At 44.2% G+C, this 23283-nt stretch overlaps 2 protein-coding genes across 2 annotated transcripts; both read right to left on the bottom strand.

Moving 5' to 3' along the window:
- Positions 1-7: 7 nt before the first annotated feature.
- Positions 8-5989, bottom strand: NRAS (NRAS proto-oncogene, GTPase). Its single transcript, XM_030965776.1, has 5 exons — positions 5812-5989; positions 4894-5072; positions 3782-3941; positions 2418-2541; positions 8-1043 (listed from the first exon to the last, which is right to left on the bottom strand). The coding sequence occupies exons 1-4, from the start codon at positions 5920-5922 to the stop codon at positions 2422-2424; spliced, it is 570 nt and encodes a 189-aa protein (XP_030821636.1). The 5' UTR covers positions 5923-5989; the 3' UTR covers positions 8-1043; positions 2418-2421.
- A 1042-nt stretch (positions 5990-7031) lies between these two features.
- CSDE1 (cold shock domain containing E1) lies at positions 7032-22119 on the bottom strand. The gene is given in 19 exon segments (XM_030965619.1): positions 7032-8464; positions 10415-10547; positions 11598-11761; positions 12727-12905; positions 13097-13216; positions 13865-13977; positions 14351-14526; positions 15367-15474; positions 16024-16182; positions 16270-16410; positions 18047-18259; positions 18947-19072; positions 19229-19357; positions 19685-19766; positions 19912-20009; positions 20522-20614; positions 20938-21047; positions 21922-22035; positions 22038-22119. Coding segments are annotated over 19 exon segments (2388 nt in total). The 3' UTR covers positions 7032-8416.
- Positions 22120-23283: the final 1164 nt, after the last annotated feature.

Below are 23283 nucleotides of genomic sequence, written 5' to 3'. Positions count from 1 at the left end.
CAATTTTACAGCCTAGAGACATTTTGAAGAGACTCTTTACAGTCTGTGGTAAGAAAATAATTCAGAATAAAACAATTTGCAAGTTACAGAGAGAGCTGAATAGCAGCTGTCCAAAGCAACCTCCAGTTACCAGATTAATTAGTGAGAAGCTGCCCAGAAATGTTGGCAGTTCATGTTAAAAATGAACAGCTGACAGGTTTGGTCCAACTTAGAAAGATCTGAATGCTGCAGGAAAACAATACAGAATATAAACTGTTCCACCCACAAAGAAAGTAAAACACAGATGCAGTGTGTCCCCTCCCTTGTCCAAGAGTCTCTGAAGTGCCTGCTGGACCTTCCAAATTCCTCCAAATTCCAGCTGGAGGATCCTGCCAGGCCCAGATCACCCACAGCACACTTGCCTGCTTGGCACAATGAGCTCCCAAGAAATTCCAGTCCTTGGGGGTTTTCCTCAACCCAAGGGACAACTTCAAATCTTCTTAGCAAACAGGCACTTAGTTAGGAAAGGTTTTCCTTTTTATTACAGAAATGGAGGATCAGGTAGGTGGCACTCCTGGCACTGGAGATGTTGCACTTTTGCTGTACAGGTGCACAGAGAGCAGACACCCAGCTGGGAGGGGACAGGGTGGCACAACCCCGTGTGACACCAGCTGTGCCACTCCTGTGACAGCACTGCACCGATTCCAACAGACAGGGGACACACAGCACTTCTAGCTTTTACTCTAGAGGTAAAGTGTCATCTTTTTCACAGCATTTAGTCTCTATAGTTCACTTTTGGGACTGGTTTTCTTCTGGAACAAAGCCAGGTGACAGTGAGAGAAGAATCCCAGCACATCCCGAGGTGCTGCTGCTCCGTGAGCTGAGCAGGGAGGTAGATGCCATGGATGTTCTCTTCAGATGGAGCACAGAAAAGGACCTTGTGCTAATTAACTCTGGTGCCCAGAGTCTGTCACTGGCACCCAAACACTGCAGGGAGCAGCAGGAGAGGCAGCACAGACCGAGGCTTGTCCAGCAGCTGCACCTGAACCACGTTTTCTTGGCATCTGGAACAGAAAGGCAGCTCCAATTAGCACTAATTAACTCTGGGGTGGATGTGCAGGGCAGCAGTGCAAGTGCTGAGCAGCTTCTGGCTGTTTTCATAGTCATGAGCAACATTTTCAGGGAATGGTTGAAAGGAATTTCCCTCAGTTGGGAACTCAGATTTCATTATTTTATTTGGTTAATGGGGAAAAATATGGAAATAATGAGAAAAAATCTGGGAATAAATGGGAAAAATGCATGAAAAAAATTGGAAAAAATGGGGGAATAAATGGGAAAAAATCAGGGAATAAAATGGGAATAAATGGGGGAAAATGGGAATAAATGGGAAAAAATGGGAATAAATGGGAAAAAATGGGGGAAAATGGGGAAAAATGGGAATAAATGGGGGAAAATGGGAAAAATCCTGTGGGAGTAAATTGGTAATTGGTTATTTCACCATTTTATTTGGTTAATCCTGGAATCAGCACATTCCAGAGGAACATAGCTCATGGGGAGATGTGCAGGAGTCAATCACTCAGCTGTGCACACCTCTCTTTCAAAGTGTTTCCTCAGAAATTAAACCTTCTCCAAACAGTCCAAATGGTTTCCCAAAAGAAGGAGACAGAAAGGAATGGCAGAGCAAATCACACCATTGGAATTGGTGGAAATCATGGAATGTTTTGGGTTGGAAGCAACCTTAAAGATCATCTTGTTCCATCCACCCATCAGCCAAAGGAGTGATGTGAATGAAAATTCCTTTTCTCAAGCTCTGCCACCAACTTAGAGGGGAATTTTTCTTTTTTGAGCATTAAAACATTGTAGGATCCAATTGCAGGATCCATTGTAGGATCCATTGTGGAATCCAATTCTCTGGGAATCAATATGTGTCACAGACATATTTTATGAAAAATCCTTTTGCTAGGATTTTTTCTCCTGAGAAGCTGAGAGGCCTCAGAAATGAAATGTAAACAATAATTATCTGCTGCTGTGGAATGCAACAGGTGAATCTGTGATTGGTCTCATGTGGTTGTTTTTAATTCATGGCCAATCACAGTCCAGCTGCCTCGGACTCTCTAGTCAGTCACAAGATTTTATTATCATTCCATTCTATTCCTTTCAAGCCTTCTGATGAAATCCTTTCTTCTATTCTTTTAGTATAATTTTAATATATAATTTTCTTTTAATATAAGATATATCATAAAATAATAAATCATCTCTTCCCTCCTCTTGGGACCCCTGCAGACACCACCACCTTTGGTGACCCCGAGTGAGGAACATTCCCACAAATATGTTCTATAAAAGGGGAAAACCCCACCTAGAGCAGGCAGCATTTCTAAGGCACACTTAGGAGCTGCTGGAAGGCAGAGGAGGCAGTGCACAGTGAGGTTCCAGCTCACCTTCTCACATGACAAGGCAGGACAGTCCCATGCAGCCCTGGTTCCCATCCTCGCTGCTGTTCAGCTTCTTCATCCGGTACTGCCGGATCTCCCTCACCAGCGTGTAAAAAGCATCTTCCACACCCTGAATGCAAACACAAGGTCAGGGATTTTCTTCCCTCAAGCTTTTGAAATCACTCATCTGTCCATCCCAGAACCCCTTAGTGGATTTGAAAGTCACAATTTTGCAGAAGAGCAGCATCCAACTGATCCTGTGGTTCCTAAGAGGAGGAATCCCATATGGATGTCCCAGCCTGACTCCTCCTGGGGTATCAACCACTAAAATAAACATGGAAAACTGTATCTCAGGAAGGCTCCATGCAGGAAACCAGCTGCTCCTTGACTAATTTTAGAATTCTTAGAATTCAGCTGTTCAGGATTTTCTGGCTGCTGCTCAATAATTGCACCTTCCCTGCTCTGCTCCCCTGCTCCAGGGCTGGCTGGACAGGCCCACGTGGCCAAGGAGGCTTTGGAGAAGCCCATTAGTCCAGTCTGGGGAATTCTGTCTGCAATCATAATCTGCTAATTGGCTTTCATTAATGAGCCAAGAGAACCCAGCAGGTCTGGGGTGAGCGAGCTCAGCCCCTGACACTCCCCAGGGAGAGCAACTGAAACTCTGCTGCTCCTCCTGCCAACACTGCAGGTGCTGAAATTGGCTGCAATCAGAATTTTAACATCATTTGAAGCAGTAGAAAGTAGCTGGGTTTCTTTTTCTTCTGTGTGTTTTGTGAGATTTTATAATAAGGTATTTATTTATTCTAGTTAAAATGCGGCTTTTATTTAAGATATAAGTATTATTTTTTAGGAATTATTTTGCAGCCATTTGTTTCTTATTGGGAGTTTTTTATGGTTTTGGAGGTCTACTAAGAGGGATTTTGGGGGTTGCATTTGAATGTTTTGATAATAAAGGCAAATTTTAACATTTTTTTGGGCATGTGTTATTTTTTCTTGTTATGTAATTTTCCACAAAACCACTGTAGGTCTCTTTATCTCTACATTTACTGGTATCAGTTATGTTTATCATTTTGAGTATTTTTTTTTCCTAGTTAGTTTTTAAGTTTTATTAAGTAACTTCAGGGGAATTGCAATTTTTGTATTCTCTGTTATTTATCAACTTGACCCACTTGAAAGGAAGTCAGGGTCAGTCTGAAGTGACTCCTGTACTGGCCCAGCCCAGAACTCCTTCAAGAGTGAGTGGGGAAATAAAAGCTAAAAATGTAAAGGGATTGAAAAAATGCTTCTCCTGTAAATAAGGCAAAAGCACAAGGGAAAATGTCCTTGCTGCATTTCCCAGGAAGAAGTCAGGCCCTGGGGGAGCCCCTCACCTGTCTCGTTTTTGCAGAGGTCTCTATGAAGGGGATTCCGTAGCTTTTTGCCAATTCTTGGGCCTGTTTTGTGTCCACTGTTCTCGTGGGCAGATCACACTTGTTCCCCACCAGCACCATGGGCACGTCATCTGAGTCCTTCACTCTCTTGATCTGTTCTCTTTAGGAAGACAAATTATATAAAAAAAAATAAACTTAGGAAGCATTTTCTAAATAGAAAAACTGGTTTAGTTCAGTATTCAAACAACCTTGTGCCACAAAAACACATTAAAGGTGAGCAGGGCCTCAGGGGTCAGCAGCATGGCCAAGCACTTTGTACACTTCATCTTCTGTCCATGGATAACTCCGCTCTGGATTTCTCACCCATTTCCTTTGAGATGACATTCTGTAGCTGCAAATGGCATCTGATTCACAGAATCCCAGAACTGCTGGGCTTGGAAGGGCCCTCTGGAGATCACCCAGCCCAAGCCCTGTGCCAAGGCAAGATCACCTGGAACAGGTGACCACATCCTGGAGGGTTTGGAATGTGTCCAGACAGGGAGACCCCACAACTCCCTGGCAGCTGCTCCAGGGCTCTGCCACCCTCATAGAAAGAAGTTTTTCCTCACGTTGAGGTGGAATTTCTTGAGGTTTAGTTTATGGCCACTGCTCCTTGTCCTGTCCCTGGGCATCATGGAAAAGAGCCTGACGCTGTTCTTGTGGCACTCCTTGGAGATATTTATATGGGTTGATTAAAAAAATAACAGAAGTGGATAAAAATCATTCCAGCCTAAACTGACTAAAGGTGGTGCTGAGGCCCTGGCACAGAGTGCCCAGAGCAGCTGTGGATCCCTGGGAGTGCCCAAGCCAGGCTGGACAGGCTTGGAGCAACCTGGGATGGAGGATGGTGTCTCTGCCATGGCCAGGGGTGGAACTGAATGAGCTTTAAAGTCTCTTCCAACCCACTCCTGTCTGTGATTCCATGCACTGGCACAGAACAGTGACAAAACTTCCTGAAAGAAGTGGGAGATTCAACATTCGTCCATTCCTGAGCTTTCACTGAGGCACTCCAGTGCTCCACTCAGCCAGTGTCCCCGCCCTGTCCCCCTGGCCCTGGGGCAGCCCAGCTGTACCTGTAGAGGTTGATGTCAGCGAAGGATTTGCTGTTGTTGATGGCGAAGACGCAGAGGAAGCCCTCGCCTGTCCTCATGTACTGGTCCCTCATGGCGCTGTACTCCTCCTGCCCCGCCGTGTCCAGGATGTCCAGCAGACACGTCTCACCATCGATCACCACCTGCTTGCGGTACGAGTCCTGCAACACACGGCCACTGTGAGCCCTGCACTGCTCCTGCCACCCCAGGGGCACGGGGGAAACGTAAAAATCATCATGAAAACGCAGGAGGAGCTTTGCCAGCTGTTCTGCAGAAGATGTGGCTGCCTCTGGATTCCTGGAAGTGTCCAAGGCCAGGTTGGACAGGGCTCTGAGCAGCCTGGGACAGTGGAAGGTGTCAGGGTTGAAACTGGATGAGCTTTAAGGTCCCTTCCAACCCAAAGCAGTCTGGATTTTGTAATTTTCATCCATTTGTGATTCTCATCCGTCTCTGACAAAAAACTACCACTATCTAAAACTACAGTATTTTAAATATTACCCACACGATCACATTTTAAATCATGCCCAAACGACCCCATTTTAAATGAGACTCTAAACCCTCTCATCCTTTGTTACAAAACACAGAACTCGTGTTGCCTTAAAGAAATTCCTCCACAGCAGAACGAAAATACAGAACAATCACAAACACCCTCCCTGCGAGCAGACCCCCCGCCCTGCCCAGCCCCGTGCCGGCCTCTCTGGCTGCCTGTGGCTGCTTTAGGAAGCCCGAGGGGAACGAACAGAGCAGGAACGGCTCGCAGAGCCCCGGGCCGGGCTGCGGGGAGCGGCGGCGGATCCGCTCCCGGCGCGGCGCGGGCGGCGCCCCCCGGCCCGGCGGAGCCTCCCCCCGCGCTCCCGTCCCGCGGCCCCGAGCCCGCACCGGCTCCGCGGCCCCGCGCACCTCGATGGTGGGGTCGTACTCGTCCACGAAGTGGTTCTGGATGAGCTGGATGGTCAGCGCGCTCTTGCCCACGCCGCCCGCGCCCACCACCACCAGCTTGTACTCGGTCATGGCCCCGCGGCCTCGCCGGGCCCGGCCCGGCCCCGCCGCCGCCGCCGCCGCCCCGCGATCGCCCCGCGCCGCTTCCGCCTCCCGCCCGCGCGTCACCGCCCGCGCCGCTTCCGCACACGCGACACGGGCGCGACACGGGCGGGACACGGCGGGACACGGGAGAGACGGCGGGACACGGGAGAGATACGGGCGGGACACGGGCGAGATACGGGCGGGACACGGGAGGGACACAGAGGGACACGGGAGAAACACAGGACACGGTCGGGACACGGGACACCGCGCGACACGGCGGGACATAGCGGGACACGGGAGGAACACAGGACACGGCGGGACACGGGAGGGACACAGAGGGACACGGGAGAAACACGGGACACGGCGGCACCGGCACCGCGGCTCCGAAGCGGCACCCGGGGCTTTAAATGGCACCGACCCCGCATCGCGGAGCTTTCAAGGGGGAACAGCACCGGGCCCGCGGCCCCGAGCGGGGAACGGCACCGGCCCCGCATCCCGGGGCTTTAGAGAGGAAACAGCACCGAACCCAGACCCTGTGGTTCTTAAACTGGGAATGGCAGCGAGCTCTCGGGATTTGAAAAGGGAATAAAGTGAAGCTTTGTGCTTTTTCTAAGTTGTTGATGAACAGCTGGAGCTGGGCAGCTCTGGGTACGGGACTGCAGTGGGAGCATCCCGCACTCGGATCGTTTTTTGTTTTATGTGACCACAATGCCAAGGAAGGGTCTGGCTCAGACCCTGGGAGGGAGCAGGAACCCCGGGGAAAGGGAATTGCAGCAGGGGGAGCACAGCTCTGACCCTGCTGCCAGCAGCCCCGCCAAGGAACAGAACTGAGCCGGGCACGGATGAACAGGGCGGAGCTCATAGATGGGGTTGGGCACTAATTAGAAGTGATGTAATTTGTAACCAATGAATGCTGCTGTTGTTATAATGTATAAATGGTGTAGGGTTGATGATGGGGCCTTTCAGATTGGAAATAAAACACAGAAATCCCTCAGGGTGGTGTGAGAATTGGAGGCACCAGGACGGGGTCTGTGATGGGGACAACACAGGTCTAACACAGCCCCCCTGAGGAAAGAAGAGACTGAGCACAGCAAGGCTTTTTTCAAAATCAGTAAAACTTTATTCTATTTCCATTCTTTGCCATTAACAGAAAAAAAATTGGAGAAAGCAATGTTTTGTTTTACAAAGATAATGCATCTCCCAGAGAAGAAAACCCTAAATTGAGAATAGAGGTAACATGAAAAAAAAAAAAAAAAAAAAAAAAAAAAAAAAAAACCAAACAAAAAAAAATTTAACCAAAATAAAAATAAAATAAAAAGAACCAAAACAAAACAAACCCAAACCAAACCACAGTACTGCCCTCTATTCCAAAAAGTAACTCCTGATCTTTTTGGTTAAAGTAATACTTAGACCAATCATTCCGTTTTCTTGCTTGATAAAGTGTGACTGGGGAAATGGAGGGAGGGGGGCAGGGGAGGGGAAAAAAAACCAAAACAAAAAGAAAAAAAATAAACCAAAATAAAACAAAAAACAAAACAAAACAAAAAAACAAAAAAAAAAAAAAGCACACAGACATCAACTAGTCACCTTGATGAAAGTCTCAATACAGCTATGGAAAGCCTAAGTATTTATTCTCTTACAGTACACTGGGTGCCGGCTGCAAAAAGAACAAAAAAAATGTATCCACTTCAGGCACAACTTCTTTCTTTTTAAATTTAAATCAGTAAAAGAAACTGGGTTTAGAAGCTGCAGTGTTCTAAGCAGCAGCAGATTTGTGCATTGTTTTAAATATATTTAAATTACCACACTGATGGCACACCTCAGCCTTATGAAATTCTGCACTGTCTGTTCTAGAACACTACAAAATCCATCGACCCTGGGAGAGACTTGCACTGAGCTCTAAGGACTGGCTAAAGGAGTCAAGTTAAATGAACTAGGAAAACACTGTAACATTTGGCCATCAACTCAAGGTATCTGAATGTTTGTGGAGATCTGACAGAAACAGAACTTATTCCACCCTCACACGTTCCTCAAAATTTGAGCAGAGTGAGCTGAAGTGAGTCTTCCCTTCCACTTGGGAAGGAAGATAATGCAACTGAGCACTAAGGCATAATAAACCTTGGCCAAAAACAAGGATAAAGCATAATAACTGTAGTGCAGAATTCCACAAGGTCTGCCCGAGCAGAGCTGTCTATGTTTACTCACAGAGGCAATGGAGATTGCAGTTACCAGTTGCGTTAAATGCACCATTCAAAACAAGCTTCTAAAATGTGATACTATAAGGCGCCACCTTAAAGTTCTCCAGAATGCAACTGTGCAGAAATTTAAAATGGTTTCGTAAATTTAATTTTAAACATAACATGAGAAGGTGTTAAAACTGGTGGAATAGCTTCTGAGAATTTGGAGGAAGGGGTGAACAGGGAGATATTCAGTACCCTTCGGCAGCCCCACCGCACGGCCCAACGCCGCCGTGGGGTTGGGATCAGTCTATAACACCAGCCTGGCGGATCTTTCTCTCTGCACCAAATCCCTGCAAGGAAAACAGAACACACTTTTAGCTCCAGCATCACACAATCATGAAATCATTTAGGCTGGAAAATTGTCACGGATATGTTTTATGAAAAATCCTTTCGTTAGGATCTTTTCTCCTGAGAAGCCTCAGCTTCTCCATGTTTTGCTGCTTTGGAATGTGATCTGGAGAATTGTTTACCCAGCACGTGAAATTGGTTTTACTTGGTGACCAATGACAGCCACCTGTGTCGAGGCTGTGAGCAGCCACAAGATTTTATTGTAATTCCTTCCTATTCATTTCAAGCCTTCTGATGAAATCCTTTCTTCTATTCTTTTAGTATAGTTTTAGTATATAATTTTCTTTTAATATAATATATGTCATAAAATAATAAATCAGCCTTCTGAAACATGAAGTCAAGATTCTCATCTCTTCCCTCGTCCTGGGACCCCTGTGAACACCACCACAGAAAATGACATAAGGGTCTCCTCAAGCCAGGTCTCATAAGCTCTTGGAGATCTGTATCACACCCAAGATAGATCAGCTACCTTAGAAGGCATAAAATCAGCAGGATGGCTTCTGTGGTAGTGCTGGAAACAAAAAAAGTTTTCATAAAAGGCAAAGTAACAAAACTCTTCACAGAGAAAAACCGAGCCAGATGCAAGAAGTTCTTACTCCTGGTAAAACACCTCACAGAAGTGATTAATTTCTTTGTTCTCTTCCTTTTCTAGTAAATTGCTTAGGCAAAACTTTCTGGCTTCTGTCCAACTGGCTATCCCTAAGTTCGAGGTGAAGTCCCCCAGGTCCTATGAAGTGTCTTTTTTGCAAATTGAAAAAAGAAACTTCTGGGCTTTTTCCCTTTTTAAGGAGACAAAGGATGGTTTTGTCACTCCATCAACAGGAAGCACATTCCTATAGGAAAAGGGCTTTAAAAATCATCAAGTCCAGCCAGGAACCTGGCACTGCCACTGGGCTTTGAGGCAGAGCCTGGTCTGTTCCACCCAAACAGTTCCCTTCTAATTAGTCATGTTTGTCTTCAGAAACAGAGACAGCAACAAAACAGGCTGTCTGGGGTGTTCTTTGTAGTCCAAAACACAACAGAGATTCCAAACACTTTTCTCTGCTTATCAAGAAGTGCCAGTGCGTTGTGTGAAAGCCACGTCTAGGTAAATAGACATCATAGGTAAATGGACTTCACTTGCTACCTCTGAGGTTTATAAATGAAGAACAAACTACAACAGCCAAGACAAACCATGACAGAAAGGCTCCAACAGGCAGCAGTGGGTTGCTTCTCTCTCATGTGCTCTTCTGAAAGCAGCAGTGACACAGGGCACAGCAGTGACACAGGACAGTGTGGCAGTGTTTGCAGGGGTCTTAGGATGAGGAAAGAGATGAGGATCTGACTCCATGTTTCAGAAGGCTTGATTTATTATTTTATGATATATATTATATGAAAACTATACCAAGAGAATAGAAGAAAGGATTTCATCAGAAGGCTAGCTAAGAATAGAAAAGGAAAGAATGAATAACAAAAGCTTGTGTCTCGGACAGAGAGTGCGAGCCAGCTGACTGTGATTGGCCATTAATTAGAGACAACCACATGAGACCAATCACAGATGCACCTGTTGCATTCCACAGCAGCAGATAATCATTGTTTATATTTTGTTCCTGAGGCCTCTCAGCTTCTCAGGAGAAAAAATCCTAAGGAAAGGATTTTTCATAAAATGTGTATGTGACAGACACAGATCACACAGAGCACACAGAGCACACAGAGCACACAGAGCACACAGAGCACACAGAGCACACAGAGCACACAGAGCACAGCACTCAGCACAGACAGAACCCACCCTCACACAGCTCAGCTCTCTACAGAACAGCAGCAGCCACAGCTCAGACCCCTGACAGAGGCAGCAGTGTGTGTTTCCCTGCACAGGCAGGCCCTGCAGGGCACTGCCCTGTGTGTGTCTGTACCTTTGAGTTGTCGGGGCCCCGGGGCTGGCGGAGCACCGTGAGCCGCGGGGCGTTGGCATCGTCCAGGTTGATGCTCTTTAGACGGTTCACGAGTCTATCGGGACGCGGAGCAGCCACGGCCTTGGCGCCTTCGCTGCAAGAGAGCACACACAGGGCAGGGTCACCCCGAGCTGGGCAGGGCACCCCAGGTTTCACAGGCCTTGGGCACAGTCATTTATTGTACAGGACTGATGCTGTGTGACAGCAGACCCGGATGATGGGCTGGCCCTGCCCCAAACCCTGTTGTCCACACTGCACTCTGCACTAGAGGAGCTCAGTGCTCTCCAGAGGGTGTTCTTAAGGGAGCAGAGGTCTTGTATTTACTCTCATGCACACCTAACCAGTGTTTACTACATTTCTATTGCCCAGAGAAGCTGTGGCTGCCCCATCCCTGGAAATCTCCAAGGCCAGGCTGGATGGGGCTTAAGAGCAACCTAGGATAGTGGCAGGCATCCACGGCAGGGGTGGAATTGAGATGGTTTTTTAGGTTCCCTTCCAACTCAACCCATTCTGTGATTAAACTGCAATAATAAAGGCTTGCAAGTTGCCAGCATATCATGGCAGAGCATTAACATCTCTGAAGATGATGAGAACACATCATTTTGAGACAAAAATATTAGCTTTCTGTTATTACTGAGGTGCTATCTCAAGCTTAAATGAAATACAAATTATGCAGTCTTCAAGTGTATATATAAAAAACCCCAAACCCATCACTTGTAAGAAATGCCACGCCAAAAAGAGTCTCTAAAACATGAATTTTCTATTTAAAAATTAAAGCTGCTCTTCAAGAAAGAGATGGCAGCACTGCGGAGTGCGCTGGCCAGAGGCCAGCATCCACACAGGAGAGCCATCACTTTCCTTATCATTAACTTCCACTTACAGCCTGTATCCAAATTCCTGCTACAGGGGGTGTTTAAGAATAGGTTAAAAAGGGAACAAGCCCTCTGTAATTAGGAGGAGCTGGGAGTGCTGCTGCTGCTTGCACTGGAAAAGCTGGGAGTTCTCAGGTGGGGCTCTCCCTGGAGGCAGCTGGAACCCAGAGCTCCTGCTGCAGGAACATCCAGCTCAGGCAGACCCAGGCTGCACGGCTCTGCTGGGATGCAGACACTGTTCAGGGTCACTCCCTTCCATCCCAGAGCCTCACCAGACACGCCACACGTTACAGGCACTGCATTTTCCTGTGCGCTGGTTCAGGATTACGGAGAACTCCACTTCATCCCCAGCCTGGAGCTCCACACCATCCTGGACTTCTTTGACATGGAAGAAGAGCTTTTTGCTGTCACCAACTTCATAGTTAATGAAACCAAACTGAAAAGCAACACATCACAAGGTTATTGATTTGTTCTGCATCCAGACAAATGCAGTAACTTACTTATCACTGTAGTTTAACTGCTTTTAAATAAAACTTCAAATCTGTGGTGCCTACTAGAAGTGGAAATGCAATTTCTGCAGTGATCAGAACATTCCCTCTGGAAAGAACACTCTGGAAATCCAGGCACTCTCTCTGGCACTGTAAAGTCACATTTAAATCCTGAAGTCTATAGAAAAAGTTCTGAAAACTGCCCTCAAGTCCTGGCAGTATTAACCTGGCAGACCTATGTATTAAACAGAGAAGAGCAGTGCCCCAAGCTCTGAGACTCCACCCTGAAGTTACACAGTAGCAATCACTCAATTTTTGGCCTGTCACTGGGACAAGAAGGTATTTACTTCTGTTTTCCATTCTACTCATGTACAAGCCAGGAATACTCATCCAGCCTCTCCATAAATGACTGGAGATTAGTGCTGCATGGTATCTGTAAAAACAGACAGCATTTGCAGCATTTAACTTTTTAATCATTCCAAGATGCAACGAGGGTAAAGATCAGCCTTTGCATTTCAGGTGAGCTGTAATCACTGACTGCTTACTGCTGTGAAGAAGCTTCTTCCAGAAGCAATGTACGTGCATGTTTTGTTTGTTTTTCTGAACACTTTTTAAACACTCTATGCAGCAGAAACCAGTTAGAGCAATTTCTAGGACATCTCAAAGCCAAATCTTCAGAATTATCTGCTGCCCAACAGTTCTCATGTTTCAGCACCACACCAGGTTCTGAGCACACCTTCACACCAGGGTCTGGCATAACCTGGGTTACCACATCAGACTCTAGAGCTGGAGTCCTGAGCAATCTGTTTGGGCACAGCTCCCTGAGTTCCAGTGCTGAAGTGGTTCTGAGCTGCTCTGTGCCAGCTGGAGCAGTGATTTCCCATCCCCATGCCCGGGTGCCAGGGTCACTCACCTGGTCCTTGACGCACTCCACGGTGGCCCTGCGGAAGGGGGTGATGTTCACAGCCATCGTCTGCCCGTTCTGACCCAGCACACACAGCTGGAACTTTACTGTCTCCCCCTTCTGCAGACAGTCACCTTTGTTTGCCATGCCAACAATTCCAAAGGGATAGACCTCTCCTTTCATCTCACCTAGGGGGAAAAAGTATGAGACAGAACTGAGAGGCCTTTGCCACTTGATATCAGATTTCAAATATTACAAATCACCTTAGCTGTGTGGATACAGTTTGTAGTGTGAATAAAATCCTCAACAGCTCTTTTTACAGTGCATTCAACTTGTGCATTTGTGGAAAGCACACTTATTTAAAAGGAACCAATCTTACCATCCTCCATGACTTCAATCATGCCCTGGTACTCTGTCTGTGTGGGATCTACACTCCTCAAGGGACGAATTACTTTACCAGAGTAAACAGTTGGATCAGCTTCTTCAGTGATACCATTCACTGAAAAGAGAGAGAGAATACAGGAATAGGATGTTTTAATCATAGTTTATTTTAAAACTAATTTAAATAAGTGATTCAGATTGACCAGGAGTCAACATTTTACACTACATGACAATGAATCAAAATCATACTGATATACCATATATGGAAGCAGAAAAATTTTTCTCAAGAAACTTAAGGTCAGAAAGCTAGAAAAGCAAACCAAAGTGTCTCCTTCCTTTCTCTTCCACGTTCCCTACTCATGTTAATCATCCAATAATCTTGAAGAATGCATTTCCCCCCACCCCCAGGTCCTTAATACCCTCCCCCATCTGCCCTGCTCCTGCAATCTTTTCCCCTGTGAGAAACAGCACAATTAGTGCAGGTACTGATCTGGCCAATTCTGCCATCCAGCCTCTCCTTATAACCCCCAAATGAGGAGGGCTGAGGACACTAAAGGTCCACAGAATTGCTACTGTGCACAGAACTGTTGGCCTGTGCCTGTCTGTTCTCTGCAAACACAGGCAGCAGCTTTCAGGGAACCAAAGACCACCCCACACTGAGCATCTTTCTTGCTCTCACTCCAATTGTAAATGGATCATTAACAAACTTCACCCCCCAGCATGTGCCAAGAGCCCAGCAGACAGAAAACACCAGGTACAGCCTTACCTGCATGTGTTTTGTTTACTTTCTCTGCACTAACTTTGTTTCCTTTGCCTTTTGACAAGCTGTATTCCACAGTGTCTCCAAGTTCCAGGCTATCAATATCACCACAATATTCACTACAGGAACAGAATGAGAAACAGTTTTCCTTTATTTACATGACAATAGTAATGCCCACCCAACATCCACCTCAGTTATCAGAAATTATTTAAATCCCTCATCAGTTCACAAGGAACTTCCATTCAGAAAAATAAACCATTTCAAATACATAACACAACTGGACTTCTTGGCCTGGGAATTAGAGGCACAGAACACCAGGAGTGCTGACTAACAGAAAAGCTTGAACCAGTCCAGCAGAGATGATAAATAAAACTGTAGATATCTAAGCATATATATATAAATATATTATGTGTGTGTAAAGTGCAAATGGGTTCAAACCCTCCCAACTTCCCCCAAAGAGACACATAATCAAATAATAAAACTGTCATTCACCTGTAGTGGAAGAAGATCTCCTTATCATGATTGGCTGTTTCAATAAACCCAAAGTTATCTTTCAGGGCTGCCACATATCCCAAGAGCCTCTTGGAGCTGTAGTTGCGTCCCAGCATCCTGACAGAAACAGCCGTCTGCAGCCCGGTCCTCTTCACCTCACACACACAGAACTCAACCTGGTGGAGACAGGCCCATCAATACCAGACAGAAAGAGGCAAAGAAAACCAAATACATTCAATACCAGACAGAAAAATGCAAAGAAAACCAAACACATTCAATACCAGACAGAAAAATGCAAAGAAAACCATGACCACCAAAAAAAACCCCAAATCAATTTTGAAGCTGCGCAGCTCTGCAGCAGCCTCTGGTCTCTGCAGGAAAGTCATTTCCTAGTCACTACTTTCCCATAACCACATCTGTCATTGACATTTCCTACATTCCAGGGAGCAGCACCACACCTGGGATACCTGCAAGGCAAGCCAGCCCCCAGCACTCAGCTTTGCACCCCTCAAACATGAGAACCTTTCTGTCCATGGGGATCATCTCTCCCTACACTGTTCACCAGTGACCCACAGTGGGATGTGCCTCACTTCAATCCTTGTTTCAGTTTTTAGAGACAATAACCAGTAACTAGAATGGCTCCTGAGGGTTTTGTTGCCCTTCCTGATCTCCAAGCTTTTTCCCTTTCCATTGTCCCTCAGGCTAATATGCTCATGAGGGAATATTCTCCCTCTTCAATATCCATCTTAGTGTCTATGCTAATTAATTTCCTCTTGACAAGCAGTGTCCACTTAGTGATAATTCTTTGTTTAAAAAGCATCATTTACACAGTAAGACACTATTTCCATCTATATATCACCAGGTTGGAGGGTATTTTTTACTCATTTAAACACAACATTCCAGGTGATACCACACAGATGCCTTGTCCTCCATTTGTTCCAAGTAAAGACAAAGAGAAGCTCACACTCCACAATGCCCAGAACAGCATTTCCCAATAGTACACTGAATTCCCTTACCTTATCTCCTATCTGGGGATTAGTAGATCCTTCCACATCCTTGGCCTGGTAAGGAATGGTCAGTTTTACTCCACAGTCATCATACACAATTATTCCATCTTCAGCTTCCTGAAAACAAGAGGTCAGAATTCAGCAATCAGTGTCTCTTCAGGAACAGTTTCCTACACACAGTTCAAGCACTGATCATTGGAGTCTCAGTTTTACAAAAACTGCTCAAAACCACAACCAAACTCTAAGTAAGGAGCTTTAAATGATGCCAGACATTATTTTAAAAGGCAATGAAGTATTGCCACCAGTTCCAGGAAGCATTTATTGAACTTTTAAGTATTCTGGCATTGTTTAAAAAAGCAGAACAAAACAGTAAGAGATGCTTCCCAAGAAACTTAAATAAGTCTATCTAGAATCTTGTGTACTGAGAGGTAGAAAGAAACTCCCCATCAATTTCCTGGAAATTATCCTCAACAACAATATGATCGTTAATGATTATCAACAATATTTTTATTATCTTGTTCAGAGCAGTTAATTTTCACTGACTGCTCTCATCAGCTGTAGTTCACATCTATACAGACTGAACAGTGCTTCAAACCCAGCTGAACTAGAGATTTTAAGGAATCAGCCTCAGTCTGCAATGGCAGAAATGAAGAAGGGCAGCATTACCTTCTCTTTGCCTTTATTTGGGCTAGTGGCTTTGGCTGGAGTGGCTTCTTTGTCTATAGTGCCCACAAAGCGATGCTCTGACTGGGTGTGGAAGGAAACCGTGCCCTTGGGGAGCTTTTTAATCCTTATGGCATGGTTCCTTTGGGCAGACAGCATATCCTGGAAAAGAAATCCATCAGCTTATAAACAGACTGTGCATAATTTCCCTAAATGCTGAGATTTTATGGGACTTTAAATCCTACTTACAGGAACGACGGTGAACTCTACTTCATCAGAAATATGGAGCTGATTTCCATCCATGATCTCACTGAAGTGGAAGAACATCCGAGCATCCCTGTCCACACATTTAATGAAGCCAAAGCCATCCCTCATTGCTGCAATCACACCCTGCAACAGCCAAACCAACAATTACAGTTTAATCCCTGGTATGTGACACCTGTCCAGCTGCTCCATGGGTCAGGAGTGGGCAGAAAGGTCTGAATCCTGGGAAAACACCTGGTTTAAGCAATGTCCTTCCTTGCAAACCCTGGTGCTCACAGCCCTGGTCAAGTTGAAAGTTCTTCCCATCTCATTCCTGAAGTCAACTTGAGATAAAGAGTGAGGTGGAGAATATTAACTCAAGGATTGAAGTTAAAGAACCTGCCAGTACAGGGAACACAATGGGGCAGCTCTGCAAACACTGTATCATCTCTAGGAGAATATTAAACATACAAACAAACACTAAAAATGCAACCATCTATAAAACAGGAAATAAAATCAGTGTTCAGAGGAAAGTTTAAGAGAAAAACCATCAGATTTCCAGTCACAAATGAAGGAATTATAAAGACGCTGTTAAACAAGACTCCCATACCCGTGGGTGTGTTTTGGGAACACACTCCCATGTGACACAGGAGTTCAGTGGCCTTCCTGATAACCACTAGGAATGGAATGCTGAGTGATAAACAGAATATACTGACAAAACCCGAAACCCTAGTCTGGGTTTGAATTCCAGATGCTGCCAGAATGAAGGCAGAATTCATTAACATATTGCCTTCAACCCAGTTAACACAGAGTTTAGCAAGGCTCAGGACAAGCTTAGAGGATCTGAATGTCAGTGCAAAGGTACCTTTTACCTTTAGGAACATTCTTCTCTTAAGCAGTTTTCACAAACTCCTGCAAACCAACCTTCCTAGAAGCTGCCAGCACCTATCACCCCCATGAGAGCTCAGCTCAGGCAGGTAGGTGTATGTAGCCAGAGCAGAAATACAAGAAGTCTATAGGACAGAAACCCAAAATCTCAAAGGATGAAATCAAAACTCAGGGTTTTCTTAAAGCCAAGGGACAATAGTTCACAGCAGACTGATGTGACAACACTCTAACTGAACTCCAAATTGCAAAGGAAAGCAAAGTCACAGTCTAGCTGGAACAGAACCAACATTCTAAGTTACAGGAATGAAAGATATTCTGTAATGCTCATTAGCACATCCATCTTAGTCCCTGTAATCCACAAAGAGTTTCTTGTACTGAGAGAACTCTGCTCTTTACCATCCTTCTGCTTGACCCTCAGACAGAGATTGGCCAAAAAACTTGAAATACAAAAGCTGCTCACAGTCCCTCCTCCAATTATTTACAGTTTTCACTACCTGAACCAGGGTAGTCCCAGGGTCTCCAGTTTCCCAAAGGAAGATGATAGTTTCCTCTTTAGACTCAGGTATGTGAATTTTAAACTGTCAGTTCAAGACTACATCACTTCTGTCTGCTACAACCAGCTAGGAATCCCATCCAAGAGGGCCAGCTAAGCTCTAATTTCCTAATATAACTTCACTTAAATGTTAAAAAGTAGTTAAGACTTTATTCTTTTAAGGCAAAGATGCAGAGCATTAATTCTGAATTTTCTGCTTTGCTTGCGCTGCAGGTCCTAGAGCTGGATTTCAGAGCAGGCAATGGAAGACACGAGTGATTTTTGCATCTATTACAGAAGACAGTCCCCAACTCATGTTTTATTTCACTTCCCCTCAAGAATTAGAGATATTTAGGTACTTGCCATTTCTCTGGTTTCATTAGTAAACTGGAAAGTGTTGGGGAGAACTTCAATGTTGGTGGCTCGCTCCAGTTTGTCGCGCCTGTCCGTGGAAATGTTGAACCGCACGTGGTCGCTCTCCAGCAAGGTCACCTTGGATTTTGTGTCCTTGTCCCCAAAGGGAAGCTCCTTAGGAATCACAAAGTCCACTTTGATGCGGCCAGGTAATGGATCACTCTGGGGACAGAAAACCCAAGGGAAAGATGAGTTCACCTGCTGGACTCAGGCTCGGCTCCATTTCCACCACTCCTCATCTGGAACTTGCCCAATGCAAGGTGGCTTTTGGAGCTGTTGGTTGCCTTGGAGGTTTTTTAAGCCCCAGTCATGTCCTGCTGAAGGAATTTTCTCTGTTTTAAGAATTAAGTTTATAACCATAACACTTCTAAAATGTAGGCTCTTATTAAGTCTTCAAAACACCCCAAAGCTTCCCACACTAACAGAGACTCACCTAAAAACTTAGTGGAAGCGCTCATGAACACTCCTCCAAGTCAAACATTACAGCCCAAAAGCCTCATTAACTGTAAATGCTCACAAGAATCCATAGATCTGGCTTATCCCAGCAATATTTTTCCCTTTTCCCCTAGTCTTTTGCTTTAAGGATACGTCTAATTCCACAAAAATTATAGCAAGTATTAGAAACAATGAAGTATTTGAAACATTAAACACACACTCCCATCATGTACTACTACCCTAACTCTTCCTCTCTGGATTTGAAATTAGGAAAAAGAGTAAATCTTAATTCTGATGTGATGCTTATGCAGCAAACAGGTACTGGGAAATGGGAACAAATGTTTCCAGTTACTGACTGGAATTCAATACAATCAAACCAGTATTACAGAGTTTTATTTAACTATTGAAATTCACCTGGTTTTTGCTGGGTACTTTTGGAATTACTTTGGTTACAGTTCCTTCAAAATGTTCAATGCTGATATCTTCAAAAATGACAGTTCCTTGAGGCAGCAGTCTAACATCTGTTGCAACTTCTTTACCCTAAGAGCACAAAATCAGTCAAAACCCAAAGAAAAGAGAAAGTAACAGACATTTCCCAATGAACCTCCTCCCCCCTTTTTTAGAGCTGGGGAAAGCAGAGAGCTGTGCAGTTATTCCCTAGGACCTTTGCTTCCGTTTTACTGGATTTCGTCTTACATTTCTGTCTTTGATTGTAAACTCCACATCATCACCAGGCTGTAAGGTTTCTAGGTCACCTTTAAATTCACTATAATGAAAGAATATCTCCTTCACGACATCACCTCTCTCAATAAATCCAAAGGCTTCCTGTGAACAGAAAGAAAAAGTGTTTAATTGTCCATTATTGGAACATAGCAATAAATCATTTGACAGGTTCTGGTAAACACAAAACAATCTCAGAATCCCAGCACAGCACTGTGTACAGGTGTACACAGCTGACTGCCACAAGAAATATATAAGCAGAAATAAACTTTCTTTGTTAAGAAGAGTATCAGTATCAAAGATGAGCCATTTCACACATAATTTACACCTGCAGTGCAAGTTGTTAACAGCTCTAAACAACTCAAATATCACTTTCAAGAGCACTCTTCAAAATAGCATTTCATTTTCAAATGAAACTTCAAAATCACTTACTTTCATGGCACAGACTACTCCTTGACAGCGAGCTTGTTTCTTTTTTAATAGCATAATGTTACGAGCACTTACAGCACCAGTACTAGAGAAAAATAAAAAAAATCTGTAAACTCAAAACAGAAACAATAACTAAGACTGTATTTCATATAATAGGTTCTTGGAATAGGTATAAATTCTGCCTGACTACTAAAACAAAATATGAAGCTAGAAAAGCAATACCAACTTACTGTTTATTTGTGTCAATTATAAAGTTTATTTTATCTCCTGTTTCCAGCTGTACATTTCCTTCAACATCCTCTGGGGTGTAAGTCAGGTAAAATACTTCCTGTAAATTAACATTAACTAAAGTTACTCTATTTGCAGGATAGTTGTTAAAGAAAGATTAACACAATTGTAATAACAATATCTGCTTAATTTAGTGAGAAAATCAACAGTAATGAACATGGCATGCAAAACATTCTTTTTCTGTCGTGCTGTTTTGGTGAGTACGTAACAAGCAGCTTAAGTTGAAAGGTTTTGTACATGACCATATTTAAAGGCCAATTTCTAAGTGTTAGAAGTTCAAGATAAGGATACATGAACTTCATCAAGTTTAAAAGAGAACTACTATTTGGCACTAGGAAGTTCTCCACAGATACAAGCAAGCAAATTGTCTAAAAAACCACTATTTTTTGTAGTAATTACCAAAGCATGCTTTTTTTTGGCCAAAAACTGCACAGTTCAGTGCAGTGCCAATTCTCTACATTAAATTGCTTTTTTTTTTGGTTTTTTTTTTTTTTTGTCATAGACCACAGTGATGGACCAGTGAAGAGTTCAAGTAAAATACGCAAGCTTTACCCCATTACGTTCGTAGCAAACACTCCCTGTTGGACTTTGACCCGGGGCAGCTGGAGATTTACTCTCTAAATTGTGAGGAACAGCACACACAACCTACCAGTCAAAAAAAAAAAAAAAAATCCATTGCTAGTCATTTCAGGAGTGGCATTGTTGTACACAAAATGAATCTCTACTACACACTCAGCAGGGAATGCCACACTGCAACTTTTCAATCTCACAGAACCCCTCTTGGCTCTAAGAAGTGTTTGGAGCCAAGTAAGAGCTCAAACTGAATCTCTGAATTTTTACCAGAGCACACTGAAATATATTTCAGTGTAATTATACTGAAGGTAGTTAATATCCATGCTCTATTAACCCAGTTTTCTGTACTGGAGGAAAGGATGGCAATGATGCAGGTATACAAAACAGGCACTAACTTGTCCATTTATTCGTTCTTCAGGTAATATTTCTGGCTTTATCTTCACCAATTTAATAGCAATGGGTTTTCCAGTTCGGCGGTCAGAAGACACTTCAAACTCAACATCGTCTGCAAGACAAGCAAACATTGCAATGCTGAGAGCTCTGGCTGGGATTGGGGTTTTTTACAAAAATCACTAAATGGCTAAGTTTAATTCACTGCTGTAGCCAAACACAATCAAGTAGAACTCAGGTCCTTTTGTTGCACATGATTTGCAAAAATTTTCTGGTTACTCTGCTTCTTATCTCCTGTTGCCAATGAACTATTCTGGTGTAATTCCACAGCAATTCCCTCCCCTTGTCTTGCTTACTGTACAGCAGACTCACACTGAAGTTCAGACAACACAACAAAGGCAATGAAACAGTTTAGAAACTTCACTCTCATGGTAATTATCAGCATGAAGTTGCAGCCTCCTCATGCTGAAAAACACCTGGCCACCCTCGAACTAATTCTAACCAAAGAAACAGGGAGCACAAGAAGTAAGCTCTCCCACAGTCTGAGTACCTGCCTCCATCTCAGCTAGACAAGTTTGACCTAACACTGCCCAAGTCTGTACCACAAGCTGCATAGAGTTGGGAAGGGCTCCCAGCAGGAGCAGTAAATTTTTCAAGGTGGTTTCTTTACTTTATCAGTGAAAAATAAAAGGTTGTGGGGGGAGGAGAAGTGTTCTAAAGAGTTTGTTTTGATTCTTACTACTTTTCTTTCTTTTAGTTACTTTTAAAAAAATTTCTTTATACCCTTTTAAAATTTAAAATCTACTTTACCCTTCTCCTAATCCTATCTAACAGCAAGAAATAAATACCTTAATAACTAACCAACACAAGCTCACCACACTCACCAGCACGTTCATGAGGAAATCTCAAAATTAGCAAAAACTGAAATTAAACCAAAACCACGAGACCCCAGAAGCAGCAGAGGGTATTTTGTGCCAAAGCTCAGGTACCTCCTACTTTGAGCTCCTGCAGGTTGCCGTTGTACTGGGAGCAGTGGAAGAAGAGCCGGGCCTGCCGCTCCGAGCACTGGATGAAGCCGTACGAGGTCAGCAGCTTCTCGATGACCCGGTCTCGCGCAGCGCTGCCGAAGTACCATTGGGGTACCCGTTGTGTCCATTGTTGTGGAGCAGGTTTGGATCAAAGCTCATCTGGGCCACACAAAGCAAACAATATTGAGCATCAGCTTGCTTCCTTCACATCCTGTCCTGGATTGTCAAATTGTATTCTATTCGCCATCTGTATGGCAGTTGGCTTCTGTGGGCAGTTTTCCTTATCTCTTTCACAACCACTCCTCCCTCTGGGAGGGATAATAATATTATATGATAATAATAATTATCTGCTGATATTATAATAATCTGCTGATTACAGGCTATTGAATGTCACTGCATGGCTGATAAGAACTACAGCATCCCACTGGGAGATGTGAGCCCAGAGGGAGGAGCCAAGCATTCCTACCCGGATAGAATCTGGAGATTCTGGAACACCAGCACGGCTTCTGCACTGGATTGCCCAGAGGAACAGCAGCTGCCTCTTCCCCTGGATCTCCAGAGGCAGAGACTGCACCTTTCTCCAGGATCCCTGCTCCAGCAGAACCACCCCTGACACTGCAGGAGGGCTGAGCCACAATTCCAATGGGACTGCTGCCAGCACCCTGACCCACAGGGTGTCAGCTTGGGTTCTGACTCTGCCAGTGTTGGTTTAGTTACTGCATTGTTTATTTTATCTTTTTATTTTCTTCCCTAGTAAAGAACTGTTATTTCCTGCTCCCATATTTTTGCCTGAGAGCCCCTTAATCTAAAATTTATAGCAATTCAGAGGGAGGGGGTTTACATTTTCCCCTTCCTTAGCAAACACCTGCCTTTCAAAAACATCCCCACAACACAATAAGAGCTTGTGTAGTTACTGACACATTCCTAAAATGTGTTTTAAGAACGTTAATAAAATGTGTTTTAAAACGACCAAAAGAGTTGAGCTTCTTTAAAACAGTAATCCTTCAAATTTGTACAGGCAACATATTTATAAAACAAGCCAGAACTGTAACACCAAAACAAAGCTTGCTTAGAACAAAACAGACTTCTGGCATTTTTCAAGTATTACACCTCAAAGTACTCCCACATTCACTGTTTCACACCAGAGCCTGAAAACATCTGAAGTATCTGCTCTTCCAAATTAAACAGGTGATTAGGAAAATGCAACAGTTCTGAATCAATGCAATTAGGTTCAAATCCCTGCATAGTTTCTCCCTAGTTCATGTGTTCAGTCTTTCATACTAAAAAATGCTATTAAGTAATTAAACAGTTTTGCACAGTTAT

This window comes from Camarhynchus parvulus, chromosome 26, assembly GCF_901933205.1.
Source record: "Camarhynchus parvulus chromosome 26, STF_HiC, whole genome shotgun sequence".
NCBI lineage: Eukaryota > Metazoa > Chordata > Aves > Passeriformes > Thraupidae > Camarhynchus > Camarhynchus parvulus.
Note: the sequence above shows the minus strand (reverse complement) of the source record. Positions and strands in the feature narration are given on the sequence as shown.